Source organism: Serinus canaria, chromosome 3 (assembly GCF_022539315.1).
Source record: "Serinus canaria isolate serCan28SL12 chromosome 3, serCan2020, whole genome shotgun sequence".
Classification (NCBI taxonomy): domain Eukaryota; kingdom Metazoa; phylum Chordata; class Aves; order Passeriformes; family Fringillidae; genus Serinus; species Serinus canaria.
The window spans coordinates 66,269,676-66,295,006 of NC_066316.1; the positions used below are offsets into that span (position 1 = coordinate 66,269,676).

At 37.9% G+C, this 25,331-nt stretch overlaps 1 protein-coding gene across 1 annotated transcript; it reads left to right on the forward strand.

Moving 5' to 3' along the window:
- The first annotated feature begins 523 nt into the window (after positions 1-523).
- On the forward strand, positions 524-24,494 carry HDAC2 (histone deacetylase 2). Its single transcript, XM_030235983.2, has 14 exons — positions 524-708; positions 7,908-8,020; positions 8,362-8,479; positions 9,351-9,425; positions 9,731-9,869; positions 11,656-11,797; positions 16,058-16,150; positions 16,249-16,357; positions 17,827-17,967; positions 19,854-19,962; positions 22,013-22,143; positions 23,030-23,185; positions 23,908-23,965; positions 24,166-24,494. Exons 1-14 carry the CDS (start codon positions 657-659, stop codon positions 24,194-24,196), a joined length of 1,467 nt encoding a protein of 488 aa, XP_030091843.1. The 5' UTR covers positions 524-656; the 3' UTR covers positions 24,197-24,494.
- The last annotated feature ends 837 nt before the right edge of the window (positions 24,495-25,331 follow it).

Below are 25,331 nucleotides of genomic sequence, written 5' to 3' on the forward strand. Positions count from 1 at the left end.
CGCCCCAGCCGGCGGAGCATCTGCAGCCGCCCCGTAGAGGATGAGGTTCGGGCCCCAGCGCGGTTGGGATCGAGGCACCCCGCAGCCCTGGCCGGTGCTGGGGGCGGCTGAGGGGCTTCGCCGCGGCCCCGGCGCTCCGCAGGGCCCGGGCCCGCTGCGGCCCGAGCGCGGGGACGGCTCATTCCCACTCCCGCCGCAGCCGCTGGGGGAGACTCCGCGCACGCGCCAAACTACTCCGCTTGGGGGCGGGGATAGAGCCCCGACACCCGCGGGGGATCGTACCACTGCGCACTATAGGGGTGAGCCTAAAAAGAGTTTTCTCCAAGAACTCGCTTATGAAGAATTCTGGCTGGTTTCTTCCCTGACTTTTGTGTATAACTAGGAGAAACTATTCCGGAGAAGCAGGCGGGAGCCCACGTCTGCTCGCGTGCTTTCTCTTTTCTTCTTTCTTTCCGTCTCCTCCCTCCGTCGGCGGCGTGTTGGGCGCTTCCCGCTACCTGCCCCTCCCGCTGCCGAGGGTCCGGCCCGCTCCCGCTGCTGGCGGTCCCGGCGTCGCGAGTTCCCGCTCTCCCGCCCCCTCCTTCCCACCCTCCGAGCCGGCTCCGCGCTCTCCTCGGCTTCCCGCTCCCTGCCCACGGCCCCGGCGCGGCAGCCCTATGGCGTACAGTCAGGGCGGCGGCAAGAAGAAAGTCTGCTATTATTATGACGGTGAGCAGGGCCGGCGCGGGAGCGCGCGTGCAAGAGCGGGGGGGCGCCCCTCTAATGGCCGCCCGGGGCGGGCTGTGTCCCCGGCACGGCCGCCCCTGCCCCGCGGGACGAGCCCGAGCCCTCTCCCGGCGCGGCACGGCTCGGCTCGGCCCCATGGCGGCCGGGGGTGCCCGCCGCCTCCACCTGCGCCGCCGCGCCCCGCTCCCGCCGTCGGCTCTGCTGAGCCCCGTGGGCCGGCGGGCGTGGGGCGGCGGGGCCGGGGATGGTGGAGTCGGGCGAGGTGCGGGTCGGGGAGCTGTCTGGTCTGCCGGGCCCGGTATTGGGTGCTGTGGCTATTGTTCCCCACCCCCAAAATACTCACCACCCGCCCGCGCGCCACCCCCACCCCACCCACCCCACCCCCCCCAAAAAAAAAAAAAAAAAAAAAAAAAAAAAAAAAAAAAAAGAAGAAAAGTTGAGACACTCCCCTCCATCCGCTGAGCAGGGAGGCGTTGAAGCCGCTGCTGTGTCTGGCTCCTCCCCTGCAAAGAAAGTCCAGGCCATGTGTAGTTCTGGCCCCTGGTGATTGTTGAGCTGAGGCCTTTCCTTTGCCTGCCTCGGGCTTTCGTACCGAGGTCTGGGGTACGGAGGGACAGGGGCACTCTGCCCTCTCCTCCCCCATCCCCCAAACCGAGCGCGGATCAGAGCAGAGGTCTGGCTCCCACGAGCCTCCCTTCCTGCAAAACGCGGAAAGTTGTGTGCGTGGGTGTTTAATAATAGTGGAATTTGAGTTGCATGTAGGCCCTCTGAGTTTGCACACTTGCATGGTGAGGACACAGGGGGCTTGCGATCTGCGTTGTCAGTCGTGGCGAAAAAGTGCTTGGTTTGAGATATTTTCAGCAACTTGTTTGCGGTTTTCTCTGGACGCATCAGCTACAACTGTTAGTTTTCTTCTTGAGCTTGAATTTATTTAGCCCTTTTTGTACTGGGAGGTGAGCTGGATGGGCAGATAAGTTGAGAGATTTTATTAAATTGCCTCCTATTGTAACAATCTTGTACGGTTGCATCTGAGGCTGGTCTTGGTAGTAGCCAGGAAACAGAGGCAGAGGATGTTCAGCCGTAGACCTTTGGTGTTTTCACCATTTTGGAAGTGAAGATGAGTGGCTAAACCCACTCAAGGTATCAAAGGTTGTGTTGCTGTTGCAAACCTGCTATTCTTTGGAAATGGCAGATCTTGTGGGGCTTGTCTTGGCTTTTTTTTTAACCACACTAAAGGAGGCAGAGTGGTGGTTGCCGCCCCCTTCTCTTTGTTGCTAGAACTGGTTCTTTGTTCAGCCTAAAGGGGAAAGGAGGCCCCTGTTAGGGATACTTTTGTTGAGGCTAGGATCTTACTTTTCCTGGGGAAGAGGAATAACTTTTTGCCTTGTTGAAAGAAAGACAACAGTGATAGTTTAGAAGATTTCTCTCTGAAAATATTTGCCTTTTTTAAAAATGTTTCCTTTTTGGTTTTTTTTTTAATTGCTTTTCTTTTTTTTTTTTTTTTTTTTTTTTTTTTGATAAAGTCAGGTAGCTTGCTAGATGTTGATATATTGTTTTTATGTGATTCATGGATTTTGGTACTCTATGCTAGCATTAGATTTCCTTAACAGACAAAAAAGCTGTGCTTGTGAAGAGTGGGGAGAAATTGGAAGAGGAACAAGTTTGGAGGTGGCATGATAATGGTGACTTAAAACAGTTACAGTTCATCTGTAGACTAGGATAAATGTATTTAATAATGTAGAGAAAATAGTATCTGTTGCGCCTTAAAATAAATATTTTATATGTGACAGAAACAGTTTTGGAATATTTTTGATGTCTCATTTATTGTGTTGCCAAATCCAACAATTATTTTACGTGTCTTTTGGAAATAGGGTTATTAGAAGAAATTTTAGAGTTTATACCTAAAATAATTATCCTGATGCTACTGTGGGATTCATCTGGCAGTTCTTAATATTTCTAACTATTGCACGAGCAAAGCCATTGAATCACAGTGTGATTGAATGTGTTTGAAGCCTTAAATAACCCAAACCAAAAAAAATACTGAGGTAGTGGTATATCTCTAAATGAATGTCGTGTCTGTAGTAAATTACCCCTTTTTTGGGTCATAATTGACTCTCCATACATACTTTTACTCTGTTTCTTAAAAGTTGCAGACTAAAAAGTCTTGAAAAGTTCCAGAAGCATATATGCTTATCTTCTGAGATGCAATAAACTTCCCCCTGCTTTTTGTGAAACTTGGTGTGATTGTCATTTAAGGCTGATTTTTTTTAATTAGCCCATCACTTTCTCGGGGTGTATTGTTGTTAAGGTTTCTTTTCTCAATCAATACTTCTAATAGCCTTCATACTGTACTTGGAACCAATAAGCTTTGAGTAGACAAAGCCTGATTTCATTACCTTGAGTTTGCTTATAATATAAAGTCAACCACATCCAGTTTGCAGAATCTTCATTGCTTGTGATCATGCTCAGGTCAGGAATTTTGCTTTAATTTTAACCAGAATACTATGGGAAAAACTAATTAAAATACAAATTAAAATACTTTAGTGATCTTACTTAAAGTATTTTTCATAAATGCTTCTGCTCTTGATACAGGCTAGCAAAGTGTGCTGCTCACACTGCTTAGAACCGTGCTAGATATGGAAGGGTAGCATAGCTTTTAGTTTAGTCTCTCACCATGTATGTTCAGGTTTTTGTCATGGTTTTGCAGCATTGTGGCTCAGGTAGTTTAGCTCTTCCAAGGTGTTGTACAGTTGCCCACAGCAGTGAGAACAGGCCCCAGATGGTCTTTCCAGCTCTGTGCTCCTGCACAGACCAGCACAGCTCTACAGAATCGTGCAGCAACTGGTGTGGTTACTGTGAGTTCATGTATTTATTCCATGCCAGTGCACTAGCAGTATTGTTTAGATTGGTTCTTGTGCATAATTTAGTGTGGGTGTTCAAAAGGCTCTACCTTCATGAAAAATTTGAGAGATCTGCATCAGAGTTTGTTTGTTCCACCCATAAAGACGAGACTAAACCTGTTTTAGTAGGGCAGTGTGTTACTATAGTTGGGCATCGTTTGAGTAGTACTTCTAGTTAAAGCTTACATCTGCAGGTAAAATGAACTTGGGTGTTTTCTGGAAATTCATCAGTACTTTGTGCAGTGCCTTCCAAACATAGTGATGGTGTCCAGTCTCTGCTCAGTGCTCAAAAGTCAGATTTTTGCTACTCTTCTGCTGTCTGCTTAACTTTAAAACCGGAACAAAATGCCCAATCCTTCAGAAGCTAGTGCCGTAATTTTAGGCCTGTTTGAATAGCTGTTTGTTTGACTCATCAGGCATTGATGATCTTTTATTTTACATTCAGCTTTACATGAGTTCACCCCTTTGTATTGCTTAAGTAAATTCAGTGTAACTGCTGCTCTTAAGATATGTTTTTTCGGTGTGGTTTCCATTGTGGCAATTAGGTTTCTTTGCATAGTGCAGTTCTGAAATATCTCATCATTTCATGATAACTATACCTAAAATAAGCAGGATCTATGTACATAACAGTTTATCAGTTTAAAGTTATAAAGTAATGTAACATACAAGTTACAAAGTATTAAAAAAAAGTGTAGATGTCATCTCTTGTCTCTTAAGTCAGTCACGTCAGACTTTTTTGCAATGCATAAATTTAATGGTGTTATTTTTCTGTATGTCATAGTAACTGGAGAAACTAATGCTTTTTTGGGGACAAAGCTTTTGTTAGTTGTGTGGTTGTGTGGTTAGGGCACGTAGCCTCTTGTATTTCTTTATGTGTCAGAATATTTTCTGTAGGCCTTGCTAAAGTCCTGGATAGACAAGCGGGTGTCTAAAACTTATGCTCATCAAAGGAATCATGGGTTTATTTTTATTTAAGTTTTATTTTATTTGAGTTCTCATCATTTTGGCATGTAACTTGCATGAATTGAGAAGAAAAAAAAATTAAAAAAAATATATTGAACCCAAAACATGACATTGTATGTATCAATTGTCAGGTAGGTCTTCTGTATCACATAGTGAACAGTGTGGATCAGTAAACTCCCGCAGTATTAAATGGGCACTTGGTTTGTCTCTTCTTAATTAAGGACTCAACTTTTCAGAGATTATATGTTGCTGCTTCTCAATGGGAGCCATTTAGCTGGCATTTTTACTAATATAAAACACTAAATTTCAGTTTTTGAAACCTTGCTCTGAAAGATTAATAGATTTGCAAACTTTTGCACATACTACTTTGCATTTTTTCCCTGTTCTTCCTCATTCAGTTACATTATTTTTTTTTGTGCTTTCCATGTGTTCCCACACTGGTAAGTGATACACTGTGCTCATAACTCTTCTGTATGATTTTTACTTCTATATTAGTAAGAATTTACCTTTATATTAGTAAGTATAAAGTACTCATGCTATCTGCAGTAATGATCTTGTGGGCTTGGCCTCTCTGTACCCATTCCTCATATATACAGTTCTGTATACAGTTTTAGCTAGTATCAAGAGCTATCTAGCTCTTGATACCCCTTGCTTTTCTTCCCAAAGTGCTTTAGTAAGGCTGTGACATATGATGTAGAGATATATACATTTCAGGATCAGTGGATGCAGTGTTTGTACCAGGCAGTGCACCATCTTCTTCACTAGGTAGAGGAGAGACTTTTTACATCTTCACCTTCATCACAGTATGATGCCTCTGTGATGTCTCCCCTTCATGATGTTGGTTGAAAATCAAGGTACTAATGAAGAAAGAGGATCTTTCATGTTTTCCTTCCTCACCCCTGCCTACATAGGCATTGCTAACTTGATACTTGATGGGCTTTTTGTGCATATGCTTTAAGAATTTTTTTTTATGAGGCCAATGCCAAAACCTTTTTTTGTTGGTGATACTAAGACCTGAAAAATACAAATGGTATTGTATTGCCTGTTGCTAAAGTGTATTATATTGATATCTATTGTTAGTCACTACTGCTGGCTTCCAATACAGAAGGATCAGTATTCTTCTGCCAGATACTCACCTACAGATCTTCTGTTTGACAAATAAACTCCCATTAAATCTACCAATGTGCCAATTCTTTTAAAATTCTCTTTTCTGGTAAAAAAAAAATAAATGAAAGCTAAAAAGTGTGCTTGATTTATTTATATAACTCAATGCTGCAGCGTATGGTATAGAGACTATGGATAAGCTAAAAATTTTTAGTTGATTAATTGCAGTATATTGGAGGATGTGTTGCAAGTGTATTTAGAAAATTTGTTAATTTTATTTTTCTCTACTTTATATGAGAAAAATAATACAATTACATCCTACATTAGATATAAAATAATTCTTAATTGTATGCTTCCCTATCCATCATCATTCTGAATAAAACATCAGTGATGACTATAGAAGCTGAAGTAGTTAAAATTGAAATGATCTCTTAAAAACCTCAGTTTTTAAGCCACAGATGCATTTGTAATGAAGTTTCCGCAATAATTTCACATTATTTAGAATTATTATTTTCAAAAAAATCTCTGAATTTTAGGCTCTTACTAGCCTGAAGATTTTTTAAAATCTGGGACTTAACAGTAACTTCAAAACATAAAGTGGAGCTAGTAAATGGTTGGTTTTCATCTTCTAGGCATTAGTTTCAAAGAGCTGTGATAGATTTTTTTCCTAAACATCAAATATATAAGGTATTCTTTTGTAAAGTGCTTGAAAATGTTTTTGTTGGAAGCAGGGAGTTTATTTATACTCTTAATATTTCTACTCTTGACCTGCGTGTGACCAAACCTGTAGGCATACAATAAGTAACTGAGAAAAAGTGCTATTCTTCCACTTAAGTAATCAAGTTAGAAGGTCCAAACTCTTCAAATTTCTCAATGTTTAAACATGGCATTTATATTGTTATGGGATGGCTAAGAGCTAGGTATTGAAGGGTAGTATTTCTACATCATCTTCTTATGGTACATTAGGTTATATCTGTTTTCTTAAGTGTCCTTATTCTCCTTGTCTCTTTCAAAACTGAAAGCTTACAGGATTTTAGAATGTTTTAATCTTACTGTAATACTTGTTTTTCTTCGTAGCTGGTGATGCTGCTGCAAACTGACATTTACCCTTCCTCCATGAAGCCAATGCTAAAGAGGGTGAAACTAAAGCTTTGTTGTAGTAGTGCTGCTTCTTACCTCTGACTGATAAATTTACAAAATAGTATGACATTGTGAAAATAGTATTTCTTTTGTTCCCAGTGGACAAGGCAGAGAATATTGAAGGATGTGAAAGAAAAGTAAAAAGTTCAAGAAGGTAAAGTTCAGTAATCCTCTTGGGAAATTGGGTCAAAAAGAAAAGAGGTCCTATCGTGAAGCTGGAGATTTAGAAATCTCCAGCTAAAAGCCATTGACAACTGGACTTAATTTATAAACTTGTTTATGTTTCCAGAGACAGTTCTGTTTAAAATGGTTCATGTGTTGGGAATGTCAGTGCTCAAAGCGGGGGTTTGTGTGTTCTAACAATACCTGAGCTCCGAAGAAAACTTACTACTAGCCCATGATAGCAGCTAGTCCTTTCTTGGAAATGAGTGTCAAATTTGTTATCTTAATTGTGTGCTTAGTTGGTCTCCAATGTAACAGGCTAATCTGGATTGTAAAGTTCTTGTTAAACTACTGTGGATCTCCAGCAGCAGGTGTCTGGTGAATGTTTGTGCATGTGGTTGCCGCAGTGGATCGGGAGTTAACTTCTGGGTGAAACAGGGTTAGTAGTCAAGAACAGGCTGAGGATTGTATCATAAATTCAGCTCATGCAAAATGGTAGATTTTACTAGGGCTTCTGTTATACTGTGGGCTTCTGTGACACTATATGGCAATGTCATCAGTAGTGTCTCCTCTCCTCTTGATTCCAGTTCTGTTTCCCATTTTATTGTTCAGTTCTAGTCCAGTGTTGGGCCAGAACTTCATTCTTGATTTGAAACCTTGTCTTACATATATTTTTGCTCTCCCACTACTGTCTGCTTGTAGTCAAAGTGTTAGATTTGGCTTCTTTTTTCCCCTCTGTTTCTGACATACAGCAGTTTTTTTCCCTTGTGTTGTTTTTGAAGTCGACAGTATTCCCTTTGTGGGGTTTGTTTTCTGGAATCATACCTATTTACTTATCTTCTGAGAATGATTAAGGGGCAATTAAACTTGTTTTGTAATATGAATAGCTATTCTTTTGTGTATTATTGGCAGGTGATATTGGAAACTATTACTATGGACAAGGACATCCAATGAAACCTCACAGAATCCGAATGACTCACAACTTGCTGCTAAACTATGGCTTATACAGAAAAATGGAAATTTATGTAAGTATAGGCAACATGATGCCCACTGAAGCATTTTAAGTTATTTTTAAAGAGCTTCAAGTATTGTCACGCAAATAAGTGGAGAGAGATGGAAGTGAAAATAGAGAATACATAAATAGTGTATTCAAAGCTCTTTTGTTTAGAAGTGAAACAGTATTTAATGCAGTTGTATATCACAACAGAGTAGCCCTTGCTTTATGTAAAACACTACTACTATCATTTTCCTTTCACCATTTTCCCTTCAAAGTAGGTGGGACTTCTTTCAAGTTGTCTGTTTTAACACACTTAGCTGACTTTGCAGAACACTCTGATTTGTTTCTTTAACTTGTTCTTGTTACTAGCGACCCCACAAAGCAACTGCTGAGGAAATGACCAAGTACCATAGTGATGAATACATCAAATTTCTCCGATCAATAAGGCCTGACAATATGTCTGAGTACAGCAAGCAAATGCAGAGATGTAAGTGCCAACATCAGGCTAAGTCTATGTGTACATGCTTTTATGGTTAGCATTGTTGGAAGCTCAGTATCCACCAGTACAGAGAAATACTGTAACAAGAGTAAGTAGCATGTGCCTGCCTTTAGCTACACTTTTCCATAAAAGCAGTCATCTTGATAAAAATGTTCTTTAAGCATATGTAAGGATTTTTGCCTCTCCTTTCACAGGGTGTATTCTAGATGTGAAATACTGCTGCTAATACTAAGGCTTGATATGCAGATTGTGAACTGTTTGGAAAGTGCCTCGAAATCTTGCTTTAAAAAAATGGCTTTTAGAATACTAGAGGAGTAAAATCAATGTGTGAAAATGTGTTTAAGTCAAGAAAAGAACTTGCTCATTGCTCTTGGAGGGAGATAGTAAAAATTGTACATCATCCACTGTTCTCACTGTCTATTAATTTATTCCTTTAATTATAGGAATAAGCTCCCAAGCACTGTTAGCAATGCAGTTGACAGCTATTACATCAATTTTAAAGGCAGTATTGTAACCTCTTTATGATGCCTTATTGTCAGCAAATTATTTTTTAAAGTAATTGTACATTTTTTAACGTGACCTATGTTAATCATAATTTCTTTAAAAATCTAAAAAGGATCTAACTTCTTTAAATGAGGGGACAAATCTTCCAATAGAAACTAAAAATAATTTAAAAAGAAAAGAAAAAATATTAGTTTGGAGTTATGCTATTAGGACTCTGCATTGTTTTTAGTGTTTAAATTAGCTTGACAAATGAGGTGGGGGATAAGTAATTAAAATGCTGAATGAATTTTGCATCTGTGTTATCCATGTGTATGTTGATGCTGTTGGAATGGTATATACTACATTTCTTATACAGTTAATGTTGGAGAAGATTGTCCTGTGTTTGATGGCCTGTTTGAGTTTTGTCAGCTGTCAACTGGAGGCTCTGTTGGTGAGTATAGGTTGTTTGACAACTATTTTATAGCTTTACGGGGTGCATATCAGCAACTTAAAATTTTGATTGTGCATCTAAAAATGAAGTAAATAGAAAGGGTTTTCTATATATTTTAAAAATAATCCTATCAGTTACAGACTGTAAAATATGAGGCGTATCAAGTATCTCACTCAGTATCGGTAAGAGATTTGTTCTAAATCAACTTATTTAAAAATTAAAATATGATTTTATGTAGCAAATTTAAAGGCAATCAGAAATTTCTGACTCCATTTACTTTCATTCTTCTGTGTGTCTTCTTACAGCTGGGGCAGTAAAATTGAACAGACAACAAACAGACATGGCTGTCAATTGGGCTGGGGGACTTCACCATGCCAAGAAATCGGAGGCATCTGGTTTCTGTTATGTCAATGATATTGTGCTTGCCATCCTTGAATTACTGAAGTAAGTTTGTGATAGGCACAAGTTAAAATTATAGAAAGTGTTAAATTCAGCTATTTAAATGTTTGAAGGTATGGATTGTAGTTATTATTTGAGTGCGTTTTCATAGCCCATGTGGAACTTTTACAGTTTCAATTAAGAAAGCTCCAAGCTCTGCCTGGTTTGACTTCAGCAAGATATTAAAAATAAAATACAGGCAAACTGAAAAGATAACTAATAGGAGATAAATCCAAGCAACAATGCACCCTGTAAAACACCATATGCTGTAATTCTAGATGGAGGGGAAGGACTAGAGTAGCAGACTTCAGAAAGTGGACAGGCTTACTAGCTTTCTGTAAGTGGACAGGCTTACTTGATTTCTGTAAAGTCACCCTTTGCTATGCATGGGGACAGAATAGTGGATCCAGAATAGTGATCCAGCTTAGATGGATCACTACCCTGATCCCTTAGGGCAGTCATTTGTACTCATAATCTTACACTCCTTTGGTTTCACAATACATCTTCTTGTTTCCTGTCACTTGATTTGTTACTGAATCACACAGGAATATTCAGGGAAGATCATGCACTGAGCTTCCTTGGATTATTACATGAATTAATGTGGCTGGTTTTAATAAATAATGAAGTAACAGCTGTGCTGCTGTGACTGCAAAATAAGGAATGAGGAATACTGAAAAATTATCATATAACTGACTTGAAACAGTAATGCTTCACTAAAATTTCAAGTCTTGAGGGCTGCTTTTACTGCTTCAGAGGACTGTATCCCTACTAATAACACATAAATCCCATTTATTAGAAAAAATACTTTAGGTATTTGACTCTTGTGGGTGGGACAGCTGATTTTGCTGGTGAGGATTGAGGGAAGTAGTTGTAATCTGGAAATCTAGAGATGGAAAATGTTCCTAAAGATACTAAGAATAGTTAATATTAGCACATCAAGACGTTCGTTTTAATGGGCAACTCGTATTCAGGAGCTGTCTGCAGTCTATGAAATAAAATTTTCTGTGATCCAATCTTGAATTTTTTAGCTTAATGTGCTTGTGAAGGAAGGAAGGAATCTTGTGAATAGTTATGGGTTGTGTAACTGTGGGAAGCTGTCCCTGAAATTATGGGTGCTCATACTCTCAGTACTGTGCAAAGCTTGATGAAAATGTATCCTCTGATGACAGACTTTGTTCTTTACTGGAAAACATAAAATTTAAGGGATACTTATTGTTTCTAGTGCTCCAAGGCTTAAAATAAATCCCTGATTTCTTTATCCATCTGAAACTGTCCTGAAATTTGCAGTATTTAAGAAAATAATAAACAGTCTAATAAATTTATGCAAATTAAAGTGCAATACATTCGAAAATAAGAATGTGCCTTTCTTTACAAGCTGTAGAGGTGAAGAAGAAAAGTCAGTGGAAAATAAGGGGTTTTTTTACGAGCTTATGGAACACAGATGTTTTGGTAATTAACTGAGAAGGCAGAAAGGCCTTGGGTTAATAAAGGGGTTGAATACAGCAGATGTGAACAACAAAGCGATGTCAGCAGAAGCATGAGGTGTAGCTTCTATGGAGTGAAACAGTTTGGAGTAACTACTGAATTCCTTATTTTGATGAAGATAACCTTATTAATGTTTTTCAAACTCTGCTGAGAATTTTAAGAGCGTATGGTCACATCAACCAAAATCATTGATGATTGTAATCTTGGATTTTTGAGTCTGGTTGGGGGTTTTTCTTGTTAGTGTTTTTCTTGTTTGCTCTCAGTATGTTATAACAGATAATGATGATTTCTTTTGTGTTCTTTCTAGGTATCACCAAAGAGTGTTGTATATTGATATTGATATCCATCATGGTGATGGTGTTGAAGAAGCATTTTATACCACAGATCGTGTCATGACAGTATCATTCCATAAGTATGGTGAATATTTTCCAGGCACAGGGGACCTTAGGGTAAGGTTGAACATGAAATTTCATTAGGTTATAAATTCCCTCTTACTGCCTTCCTTGTAGATATTTTTTTTGCACTTGACTAAAATAACTATGTCGAATAATGGTATGCAAGAGTAAGTTTTCAGAAAAAATGTTAGCCTAGAGTGATGTATGAGTTGAGGAATCTTAGGAAAAATGATGCAGGAGATTAGGGAACTGAAATATTCACTTCTACATGAAATTAACACCTTCACTTCTGGATAAATAGGCTGAAATCTTTTATCAAATATTATTAGTTTAATTCACACAGATTTTGGAGATGTCTCTAAGAAGACAGTGTGGTATCTTTATAATTATCTGTGCATTTCAATTCTGCAGCTACAGTAAAAAGTATCTGTTTACAGATCACCCTTTAACAGTCACAGTTTTAATTTATTATTTTCTATTTGCCTAGTAATACAGTTGACTCATTTTGGGAATATTTCTTCTGTCATGAAGTGTGTTTTGAGTTCTCATGATGCTCACCACCTAAGAACTTTAGCATGTCCCATATGGACTTATATAGTGAGCATTACAGCTAGCCTGAGAGAGGGAGCATTTGCCCCATGAAGGATTATCATTAAAGCTGTTATAGAATCTCTGGCAAAGCTGAGACAGGAAACCAATTTTCTTGGCCCTTCATACTAATTTTAAGTTAGTCATTGCTCATGTTAGACACTTGTCTGTTAGAAGAGGAACTTGTTCCACTTCACAGCTTGAAAGAGTATTAGAAGTATTAGAATTAATATAGTTCTAGCTTCAAACTCATAAACTAAATCTCTTTTATCAGAGACACTCCTGGGATATGGCATTCCTCTGGTGTTAGCAACTTTGCACATTAGTTTGTGCATACAGTTAGAAACCTTTTTTAGAAATTGTAAACACTTCTAATGAGTTGGCCTAAAAAAGTGTTGTTCTGGGAGAGAATTCACTGTTTTCCTAATATATTTAAACTGATTCATAAGATAACAAATATTCATGTTTCAGCTAATACTCCTGAAAAGTGTGTTTCCCAGCCTGTTGATAATACCCAGAAGGCACAGGAGTGAGTGAAAGTTGAGCAGTGGGGTGCAAAGCATTCAGTTCAGTGTGGTTGTTGTTGCTGAATGTTATTATGGTTGTTAGATTCTGTTAAACTGTGTTCTAAATTGATTTAGGAAGAAATCAGATTATTTTTATCTGTGTGATTTAACTCGACTGGCCACAAGGTGGTAGTGGTGCTTCAAACTAAAAGCAGCTCAGACCAGGATGTTTATCAGGTCAAGCTGTTGTTGCTGAATTTGGCTAGATTTTTTTTTTTTTTTGGAAGGGTTAGATATCTTGGCTTTCTAGAAGCAGCACTTCCCGTTGACAGGGAAGTTTGTGGACTCTTCACCTCACCACACCCAGAACAAAGAATTTAAAGATAGCATAGTTGAAATAAATGGAAGAATATTTTTTGGGTTTTGGGACTTTTTTTTTCAGCAGTGTCAGTAAAGAACAGTATTTCAGGCATGGTAACTTCTTTTGTCCTGAGCTGCTAGTTAGGATTTTTAAATGAGCATTGTCTGCATGCAGGCTTTATTGCAATTATTGCATTGCCATAGGGAGTTTTCCTATCTCCAGAGATTGCTAAAGCTAATTGAACTGAAGGGAGAGCTAATTCTCTAAAAAGTCAGTGTTCCTTCTGGAGATCAGTATTGTGTTGCTTCCATCTGCCTAACTTGATCTGCCATTGATGGTTTTTTTATCAACTTTTCCAGCCAAATTTACTTGGTTTTTTTCAATGGGCTGTTTTACAGCTTGTTTCTGTAATTCTTTAGTTGATCTAGTTTGCTGATCAGGTTACATTTATTTGATGCAGGAACAAGTCATGTGTCAAAGGATGATACTGTGATTGCAGTTCTGTCAGTGTAGATGAATATGAGGTTTTCTAGTTCAGCAGCTTTTATCCATTTTCTACTGGATGTATTGTTCAGTCTAAACTTCCAGTATCCTCATTAAGTTATTTGACCTTCTGCATATCTTGAATGATAGCACAAATTTTGCCATTTATGCACACAGATCAGTTGAGACCATAGTTCTCCATAGTGGCCCAGGTTCTTTAAGGCAGTTTGGTCTGTTGGTGGATGGTAGGCTACCAGAATGCTATATTGTTTCTTTAGTTACAACAAAGGTCTGTTGAGTAGCTCAAACAATTACTCTGTTTAGATGGAAGTTGTGTGAACATTTGACTTTGCTGTATTTTAGGATAAGATCAGTTTAATGATTTTTGGTTTTTTAATCTTTAAAGCAAGACAAGGAGAGGAAAGACCTCATGAACCATTATAGGTTAGGTGTTGACTTGCTGGAAAGCACCTCTGTGAGAAAGACCTAGGGCTCCTGGTGGACAAGTTAACCATGAGCCAACTGTGTCCTTGTGGCCAAGAAGGCCAGTGATATCCTGGGGTGCATTAGGGAAAGCATAGCCAGCAGGTTTAGGGAAGTGATCCTGCCCCTCTGCTCAGCCCTGGTAAAGCCAAATTTGAAGTGCTGTGGCCAGCTCTGGGTTCCCAGTATAAGAGAGACATGGAGCTCCTGGAGTGAGTCCAGTGGAGGACAACAAATATGAGGCAACTGGAGCATCTCTCTTAGGAGGAAAGGTTAAAGAAGTTGGGCCTGTTTAGCCTGAAGAAAAGGCACTGAGAGTGGACCTCATCAATACCTACAAATAGCTCAAGGATGGGTGTCAAAAGAAGGGGCAATGGACACAAACTGAAACACAAGAAGTTCCATCTGAATATGAGGGAAAACTACTTTGAGGGTGACAAGAGCACTCTAGTAGTCCAGTGAGGTTGTCACGTCTCCTCTGCATATACTGAATGCCCACCTGAATGTGATCCTGTGCAATCTGTTTTATCAGGATGTTGGACTAGATGATCTGCAGAAGTCCCTTCCTACAATTCTGCCCATTCTGTGCTCACCTCAGAAAATTCAGCATGTGAAAGTCTAGATGATTCACTCTGGGAAATTCTGGGTAACTTGTACTTCAAGTCAACCAGAGTTGAGTTCAGCAGGGGTCTTCTGTGTCACTCGTCTTGCAATACTACGAAATGTTAATAATGTGCTGTGGCTAAAAAAAGTCAACTGTCAACGCTGTGTCTGTGCTTCACTGGGCCACTTGTCCCCCTCCTCATCTCTGTCCATTCCCCCTCACACCCCCAACAGAGGCTGGTTACTAGTAGAAGTAGCACATTCTTGATACATTCCCTGCTAAGGAGTCTTTGTTCAGAAATAGGGAAAAGTCGATGCCTTTCAATAGGTAGTACTGAGAAGTTTAGTATTTGTTTTGCTGGGTTATGCTACACATGACCTGTAGTTTTTCTAGGATATTTCTGCAGAACTGCTGTTTGCAGAAATGGTTTACATGGTTTACAGCCAGAACTGAACAGGTTAATTCTCAATGTCTGCTCCACTTAACTACTCTACATTGCTTTCTATCTGTGTTGGTGATTAAATATATGGAAGAAATGGGATTAAATATATGGAAGAAATGGGAATGTGTGTCAAGCAGAGATCTTTAGCTTTTAAGGTGATCATCAAAATAGGAGTGGTTGGATTCAGGGTGTGTTCACTTGATTTTTTTCTTTTTTTTTTTTTTTGCAATAAACCTTTTCTCTAAATACATTGGTTGTCTAGGAAAGCTGATAAGATAAATTGCTACAGTTCCTGTCTTGACACCCGATGGAACTGAGAATAATTTGCATGTTTGTTTTGTTGGTTTGTTTGGTTTTTTTTTTAGTTTAAGAGGTCTCAGTTTCTTCAAGAGCACTTCTATAAGTGGCCCCTATTGGATTTTTTTTCTCTCCCTTTTGATGCAGCTACTTCCCCATCCCATGTTTAGAGCAATAACGTGGTTTTAAAAAGCTATCCAAGTTCAGATCTTCTATGCAGCTCTGAAAACATGGACCTTGCTCTTCTTGGTTTTAATACTTCTGTTTGCATATCTATTATTACCAGCTTGAACTGATTGGTTATGATTTGTCTTTTTGTCTTAAATCTTTGAATTAAAGCATTGAGTGTACTTATTGCTATTTTGATCTTGGTGTCCAACTCCTACACTCTCAAATGATTTTATGGGAGAACAGGAGTCAAGTAAACTCTGCCTCTCATCCCTCACAGATGGTACAGAATAGCTCAGCAGACTTCTGTAGGCTTTTTTTCATGATACCTTTCTATGTATTTCTGTGTTCGTGTTAAAGCATTTGTCATCTTTGCTTCTAGGACATTGGTGCTGGAAAAGGCAAATACTATGCTGTCAACTTTCCAATGAGGGATGGTATAGATGATGAATCATATGGACAGATATTCAAACCAGTGAGTGTTCTGTTTTTGATTTTTAAGCTCTTTGAAAACTACTAGTTTTGTATTTTCATTATGTCAGTTAATGACTCTCTGTATTATGTTGATTATAGATTATATCTAAAGTAATGGAGATGTACCAGCCCAGTGCTGTGGTATTGCAGTGTGGAGCAGATTCACTGTCTGGGGACAGACTGGGATGCTTTAATCTTACTGTTAAAGGTAAGCAGAGTTTGTTGTCTGTACCTTTTTACTTATTAGAAGCCTCTACCCTTCATACTGTTTTTCAAGACACTTTCATGATGAGGACTTGGAGTCACAAAGATTTTGTACATTACTATGACTAATCACTTCTTTCTTTGCTATACAGGGATGGCCAAAAGAAGCCCCAGAAGTTGCTTCTTTCTTTTTGTCAATCTAAAAAAGTTAAAAAGCTTGGTTTTCCATGTGCTTCCTAGCCACACAAGTAATTCCCTTTCTTCTATGTACAGGCTTTCTGTAGCTTTAAAACAGCATCCTGGAGTGACAGGGCAACAGGCATCTGCAGCAATGATGGGCAAATAAAAGTACTTAGTAGTCAACTTAGGACTATAGATGTTAAACATCAAACACCTTGTTGAGTGTAAATAGGTGTGACTGAATTGACAATACTTCACTGCATTGTTAAATTTATAGTAGTATTTGTTATACCGAGCCATATATTAACCATCATTTTAATTAGTTCTCATAGAATTAATTCATTTTAGTATTACCTGAGTTGCTATCTGCAATTGTAATTCTCTACATTGGGATGTTATTTAGCAAGTAGCATAACTGTTACTGCTGTTATTATTATGTTATTATTATTATGTTGTTATTATTATTATTATTATTATTATTATTATTATTATTATATTATTATTATTATTTTAAATGACAAAATATTAAATGTGTAGCAAACTTTTGCTAAGCCTTCAATCCAGTCTGTTTAAGTCATTGGTTTTCTTGTTTTTGTGGTTTTGGTTTTTCTTAATGTGACAATTAGAGTTTTGTAGGCAACAAAATGAAGTATAGTATCTGTTGGGTCTGCAGTGTTTCAGGGTTCTTTTCTTGATTTGCACCAGGTGGCAAAGCTACTTCAGTTGCCCATACAGCTCAGATTTTTTTCCATCTTACATATCTTGGAAACCAAGAGAGCTGCTGCCTCCTACAGATGCCTTTCAGTATGCTGTATCTCCCTGGAGTGTGTACTGTCTTGGCACCAGTTCACTCTGTAAGCAAGACTTAGCAACCTTTAATACAGGTTCAAATTTAGAAGTAGGAAGGACCAAATACGGATTTTGTTTTCCCTTCTTCCCCCGTTGCATTTGACTGAGAAATTGTCCCTAAATTTGTCACTGTGTATGGCAACAGTTATGAAAAGATGAAACACTTTATTCTAGGATCATTTCAGAACAACAGCAATAAACCATCATGCAAAGTCTCTGAAGCCTGGGGTGGATAATGTTCATTGTGTTTTGTGCATTTCTAATCTGTAGGTCTTGACTTCTTGTGAGTTTGTGCTTAGCTCTAGGGGGAGACAGCTCTGTTTGAATCAATTCAGTTCTTACTTGTTAAGTGTGACTGCATATGTCTGATTAAATAGTTTGTTATATATTTTTCTGTTTTATAAATATTTTGCATATGTTGTCAGCTCTCTTTTTGTTTTACAGGTCATGCTAAATGTGTGGAAGTTGTAAAGACTTTTAACTTGCCACTGCTGATGTTAGGAGGAGGAGGCTACACAATTCGTAATGTTGCTCGATGTTGGACATATGAAACTGCTGTTGCCTTAGATTGTGAAATTCCTAATGGTAAATATTAACATTTTACTAAGAAATAATCATGGGAGATTTTAAGTAGATGGCAGATACTTGTATATCTGGCTGTAATGCATCAGCTTAGAATAAACTAGGTAGAAAATTATTGGTAGAATTTAGCCAATAAATTTTCAGTATCCTATGCACTAAATAATCATAAGTATTTAGGGCTTTTTTTATGCCTTAGCAAAAGCTTTAAATGACTGAATTGCTTTTCAAAAATTTAAAATATAAAACTTATGGAACCTTACTTGTAAGTATTTGTAATATGAATATCATCATTATGAAAAAATATATACTGCATTTTGATTGTACTGGTGTCAGCCTGTAAGTTGTACAACACAGATATGGTGTACCTAAGAAATTATTGACTGTGCAAGTGTCCATTTTACATAGCAAAAGTACTGTTTCTTCATTTTATCTCACAAAAGTAGATGTGAAAGTGTACTGACTTCCACTCTTCCATTTTACTCAATTTTGGCTATACAAGCTATCTTAAAATTTAAAACCACATAAAACAAATAGACTGCTTTAGAATAGTTGAAGAGTGAAGTAATTTCGCTGAGGAAGATCCCTAAAGATTCTGAACTCGTTTTACTTCTGACCAAATATGCTCCTGGATATGCTTTTGGAATGCCATTTATATAAAATTACTGATTGGACTGACTTATTGCATATGAGTCACTGGCAGTTTGCATGTTGAACCACAACTTTTGCTGATAACCTTTGCTATTCATGTATCTCTTGGTGGATTCAGTGTTTCTATCTGTCTTCAGCAGAATGCTGCTGTCAGTGAGAAAAGACTATTTGGAATGTGCCTTTCAAGATACATATTTTTCATGTCAAAATATATTCTTTGTCTGCCAAAGCTTTTGAAGACACAGTACAAGTGTCTTATCTTGGGACTTCTTTTTTCCTTTAGCATCCCCCTTTCAGTGGATTACATATATATATATATATATATATATATATAATGAAGTTTTTTGGATTTTTTTAACATTCCTCTCTACTTTTTGTGTCTCTGTCATCTTTAATCTGTTCTGAGAAATAACCATGCATTTCTAAATGTTGCAATAGAAACTTAGTCTTCCTGTCTGCTTTCTATTCACCTAACCAAGATCACTTATCCTGTAATAATCATAAAGGAAGAAAGACAAAAGGCATAATTAAAGATGGATTTTAGTGTCTTATTTCTTAAACATTTTCTGGATTTTTTTTAAATATTTCTTTTACTTTATCTGCAAAGATACAGTCATATTCAATACAAAATACTGCAAAATATAACTGCAAAGTAGTTGGTGTCCTGGCTATGTAGACTTCATCAACTTCATTTTGGTGATTCAGTGTTCTAGTCAGGGGACCTTTTTCTGTGAAAATGCAAAAAGTGAGGTAAGGAGGGAACCAGACAGACTGAACCAGTCAGCACCGCTGAACCAGTGTCCAGCACTTAGCAAGGATATTGAACTTGCTGTGATCTTCATCCTAATAAAAAGTATTAAAGGTTGTCCTGAAGGAATATTTTGAATGGCTCTCTTAAGCCTTTCAAACTGGACTAAGTTTGAAAACAGCTACAAGAAATCATCAATTAATCTTCTTTTTCCTGCAGAAGTATAATTTTAACTATTTTTTCAAATCTGTTATTGAGTTCTTCAGTGTGTAACTGCAGTACAATTTCTTTTTGTTTTTTCCCAGCAAATTTAAGTTCCTTTATTGAATAATTTAGAGCAAAATCACTGAGGAATCCAGATGATAAGTATTGCTTGTTTGAATGCTTACAGTTTGATGGTTCTCTAAGTAAAATCCTGTCAAATCTACTATTGTATTTAAAATGTTTAAAATCTTTTTTGAGTGACAAAGTTGTCTTGGTGTTTGGTTTATAGAGTTGCCATACAATGACTACTTTGAGTATTTTGGACCAGACTTCAAGCTTCATATTAGTCCTTCAAATATGACTAATCAGAATACACCAGAATATATGGAGAAGATCAAGTAAGTAATGATTATCTTATCTATCAAGTAGGTCATGTGGATCATGTTTCTCCACAGGTTTGATTGTTAGGCAGTTTTGAAAACTGTATACCTTTCAGCGTTCACTAAAAATAAGTACTAGAATAGATTTGACATGTTTTTCATTTCTGTCAGGGGTTTTTTGGAAGTCTTTTCCTCCAAGAGAATGCATGCTTATGAAGTCTTACGACTATAAATATGAACATTTATGACCCAGCTTGGATTTTTCCTTTTTCTAGCATCTGAAAAGATGACTGTTTTACTTAGATTCCCATTCTAATTTTGTAGAAGCTTTATCCTGCCAGGAGAGAAGCTGGTGTGCCATGATGACTAGAATTTCTAATTCTCAGCTCCATGTCTAAACATGGACTGAGAATGTTATTCTTTGTAGCTGTCAGTTGCAAAAATAAAAAGTCATATGTGAGCTCAAAAATCCAAAACTCTGGAAAGACAGTGATTCATGTGCAGGCAATTGAGTGGCTGTGATTTGACAAATCCAAAAGGTTTGATCAGTGCTCATTGATAAACTATGGTGGTTGTGTGCTTTTAGCCTGTGCCACTTTTGATATTAGTTTATTCCTCCTCTCATCTTGACATTTTCATTGGAAACAGATATTTGACTTCAGGGGTGAAGTAATCCATGCATAAAACAAATTTTGTGCTGAACTGGTAGGATGCAGTTGCTTAGCCTGAAGTACTTTTGGCTTACTGTGGTTTGTCCTTGTTCTGGGTTTAAAAGAATAAACTTCCACCCCTTCCCTGAGTTCTAACAGGCTGTTAAGGGTACAAATTCTTTTGATAATTAAAAATAGCTGAATAAAGATGTGAAATTGCATCTATAAGTTTGCCAATACCTGCTATAACCTTTAAAACTGTCAAATTGCAAATTTCACCAAAGCTGTTAAAATACTAATTTTTAAATGATTGGTGTATAGACTGTGATAGGTGTTCATAGCACAGCTATATCAATGACAATCAAATGAGAGGAGTTTATAATATGTGATGGGAGAAAAAGCCCATTTATTTTTTGTTAATATAATTGTCCAAAATTTCTCAGCAGTAATGTAGTTCTCCAGCTGGTGATCCACCAGGCTGCTTGCTGTATGGTAGATATTGTTGAGCTTTTGTGGCACCAGTAGGCTGCAAAACTTGCTGATACAATCCCAGGCAGAGATTGCTCTCTGTCAATAGAAAACACAGTCTCACATTCTTGTACTAGCACCCACAAGATCAAGGACTCATTTTGGAGAATCCTCCTTCGGTTCATTGTGTGCTTTCACAGACACCTGGCTTTAGGGAGCTCCCATGCATGGCAAAACTACTTTGCCAGGTCATGTAATGATCTCCAGTTGCCCTTTATCCCTTCAAATTGTGCAGAAGGATGCTAAGATAATTGTTGCAAGTGCTGCTGATATTTGATGCTTTCCAAGCCTTTCTACTCGCACTTTGGAATGACAGCTTTGAATCCCAAAAGAAGCCCAGTATCCTTCTCCTTTCTGGCACGTGGTGCTTTGGAGTATATCATCCATCACACCAGGCTGCTTAGACAGGACAGAACTTGTCTCTGTTATTCCTGAAACAGCCAATAAGGAAACATATCCAGATGAATTAATTTTGCTGCTCACAGTTGGGAAGTCTTCATGCTTTTAAGTGTCTGACTGTCTTTCTAAGAAATTAGAGAATAGTGTGTTTATCCAACTTAATACTCTAGCTTATTATAAACAGAGTAATACTGACATCAGTTTAGCCCACATTGGCAGTACTTGTGCTGACCCTGGGGAATTAACAATTGAAGTTGATTGAAATAAGTATATGTAAAGTACAGAGAAAATGATGTTCAAGTACACTGTGGATACTAATGACCTCATAGGGATGGAAAACTTCCTGAATTTGGCATGCTAATTTTTTTAATTGAAAAATGAACCTGACTTAAAAGCAAAGCCAGGTTAACTTTAAGAGTTCAGACCTTCATAGAAATCCAAGGAAGTGCTTCTTCTGTGTAGTAGCAACTTTTCTTGTCTGTTCCTCGCAGGCAACGCTTATTTGAGAACTTGCGCATGTTACCTCACGCACCTGGCGTACAGATGCAGGCCATTCCTGAAGATGCTGTTCATGAAGACAGTGGAGATGAGGATGGAGAAGATCCAGACAAACGCATTTCTAGTAAGAAATATATTTTCATGATAGAACATGTTGATGACTGTTATGGGTTAAATTGCTCAGAACCTAAGTCATAGTAGTGTGCAGTGTTGGAAGACTGGCCCTTATGTTTCCTGAATAAAAAATTTTGCCTCTGGTCTGCCACTTCTGATTTTTATAAGGTGGCATCCATGTGCACATTTGAGCTCTTAAAGGGTCTAATGAAGTGCTGGAAGAGCCCTGTGGTTTTGCATCTTAGGGAACAGCATGACTATTTCAAATCTGTAATAGATACTTCAGAAGACTTAACGAATATTAACTAAAGAAACAGTACTTTACTTTTTTGTGACTAACAAAAGACAAAAACTATGTTTCCCTTTGAGGTAACATGAGATACAGTATTTAAAGGGAAAAAAAGCCTTTTATTTTCTTTGTCGTGAGAGAGATTTTTCCATATTTGTGACACTACCCTTGACTTTATTACCATAACCCTTTCATGAACTTTGAGTTGCTCTTGAGCTATAGCCAAGAGTTTTCTGCTACCTTTAGTCTTTTTTGATGGAGATTAGAATAATTCTATAACCTCTTATTAGTGCACCATCCATTTTCTGAACTGCTGAAATCATTCTTTTTTTCTCCTATGATTTAGTTTTCAGTATTTGAAGTTTTATTTGATACATGGTTAAAATATTCCCACTCTCCCCCTGTGTTTCTGCAAAGCTATTTTTTGGAACTTATTGTGCAAGTCCCAGGGTATCTTGAAAAATAAGTGGTTTTGACTGTAATTTAGTTTATCAGCATTAAATGATTACAGTACATTACTACTCATTCTTAATTTGATAGCTCTTTTTTATTAGGTTTGTTGTAGTTGGACTTTTTGATTAATTAATGTCATAAATCTGAATCCTAGTTCGAGCATCTGATAAGCGCATAGCCTGTGATGAAGAGTTTTCAGATTCTGAAGATGAAGGAGAAGGTGGACGGCGAAACGTTGCAGATCATAAGAAAGGAGCGAAGAAAGCCAGAATAGAAGAAGATAAAAAAGAGACTGAGGACAAAAAAGCAGGTAGGACTGCAGTGTGGTTTCATCCTATAATTTAGAACTGCAAATGTCAATCCTGCCAGGAGAGAGATGTTTTATCTGGTAACAGTTAATTCGCTGTTGAGATGATATATTCTTTTCCATCATTTTCAAATCCTCTATTTTAAATTAATCAGTTTCAGGATACAGCTATTCAGACTAGTAAAATATTTTCAGGCAAGGGTTATTGTTTCTTCCCCACAAGTTGAAGTCTTAGAGCCAGGGATTTGTATGACTTAATGAAAATAGAGTTGAAAAAATACACGTTGGGCAAAACATTTGTTCCTGTTTGCTTTTGTGGGGTGAGCCAGCTAGTTTTCTCTGAAACAGAAACCAGATAGGGTTCTGGGGACAGTGTAATTCCAAGGACTCTTGATTTTCCTAAGAACTGGATACATCTTGAGCTCAGGGGAACTCCAGGTCTCATTACTGCATGCCATCATTATGGCCAGTCAAGAGAGACCTTCCCTTGAGGCATTCTGAATCACTTGGCATTGTGCCCAGGCCTCTCCTTTGGATGGGTGCATTTAACACTATACTTTAATATGTAGCTATACATAAGCGGCTTCTTATAAAAGCCAGTTTCCTCTGGCTAGAAATACAAACAAAATAATAAACTTGGTCATACTCTTTACTTCCTAAGTATTTTAAGGCTTTCTTGCATCTTTTGGTATATTTAAAATCTTTAAAAAATCTGATTTTTTCAGATGTCAAGGAGGAGGACAAAGCCAAGGACAGCAGTGGTGAAAAGACAGATGCCAAAGGGTAAGCACTAATTAATTAATAATGACATTTTTTGCAGAGCGTTTGTTAAGTCAATACTGTAAAATATTTTTCAGTTCTGTGGAGATCACTTTCAGTTCCTCATACTAAATATTTTAGAATCGTGACTAGTAATTTAAAATTGCATTTCTAAATCAGTTAATTAAAAAAATAAAACAATACCTTTTTTTGCCTTTGCACAGAGCAAAATCAGAACAGCTCAGCAATCCTTGAACGAAAGATAGCCTGTCACCAGTTGCAGAACATAATACTAGAATCTGAGAATACCTAAAAAGAGAAAAGTTTTCATATGGAGAGAGACTGCTGATTTCATTTTGTACTATTTGGCATGGACTGTATTTATTTTCAAATGGCTTTGTTCTGTTTTTTGGCAAGTTGTATTGTGAGTTTTCTAATTATGAGGCAGAAATTCCTTTCTTCACCATGCTTTATGTAATAGTATTTAAAAATGGATGTGAGTTATTATGTTAAATGTCTAAACTGATCTATTAAAGTAATTTGCCTTTCCTGATCTGATTTTACCTTTTTTGTAATTTTATCTTTATTAAAAAAAAAAAAAAATTGCATGTGGTTGTCTTTTGTCCATCATTGACCTACAAAGAGGAGAAACTGTATAAATTAGGCAGACTTATCTGTGAGTACCTAGTGAGTTTAAATGGACAGCTGGCAAACAGGCAAGTTGAACTGTGATGCTTTCATTGACTCCACACATTCCAGTGGTTCCTACATGAGGTGCAAACACTTGTATGGGTATACAGGTGAGATTTGAACAGGCTGAATAAATGGGTGAAGGGATGCTGGAATGACATCATTGTATGAATTCAAATTTTAATGTGAATGTTTATAACTCTGCAGTCACATTCTATATGAACATCATAAAACTTTCTCACCCTTACAGAGGAAGGATTTTACTGCCTGCCCCCTTCATTGATTCATGAGTTAGTTCAGGTGCCTGAATTAAACAGAGACCTCAGTGTCCCCATTCCTCTTTTTTTTTTAATCTACAATTGTCTTAGAGGTTGATATTTAATGAAATGTAAATTTTGAAATCAAGATTTCAGAGCAGTGAACACAGAAGTTAGGAGAACTGCACTGCTACTCAATCTTTTTTCTTTTTTTCAAATATAAATTCTTCTTGCTACTTTTTAACCTATTTTCTCTCTGTGGTTGTGGTATATGTTGATATGGTGCCTGATGCACCCCAGAACAAAGCCTGCCTTCCTGGCTGCCAGGGCACTGCTCACTCATGTTCCACTTGCCATTGACCAAGACGCCCAGGTCCCTTTCCACAGTACTGCTTTCCAGCCTCTTGTTCCCCAGTCTGTCTGTGCATCCAGGGCTGCCCCAA

Excerpts from the sequence above, each read along its gene's own strand:
- HDAC2 (XM_030235983.2), top strand. The coding sequence starts at position 657 with ATGGCGTACAGTCAGGGCGGCGGCAAGAAGAAAGTCTGCTATTATTAT. Across the intron at positions 9,870-11,655 it reads GCCATCCTTGAATTACTGAA|GTATCACCAAAGAGTGTTGT; the intron begins GTAAGTTTGTGA and ends TGTTCTTTCTAG. Across the intron at positions 19,963-22,012 it reads GAATATATGGAGAAGATCAA|GCAACGCTTATTTGAGAACT; the intron begins GTAAGTAATGAT and ends TGTTCCTCGCAG.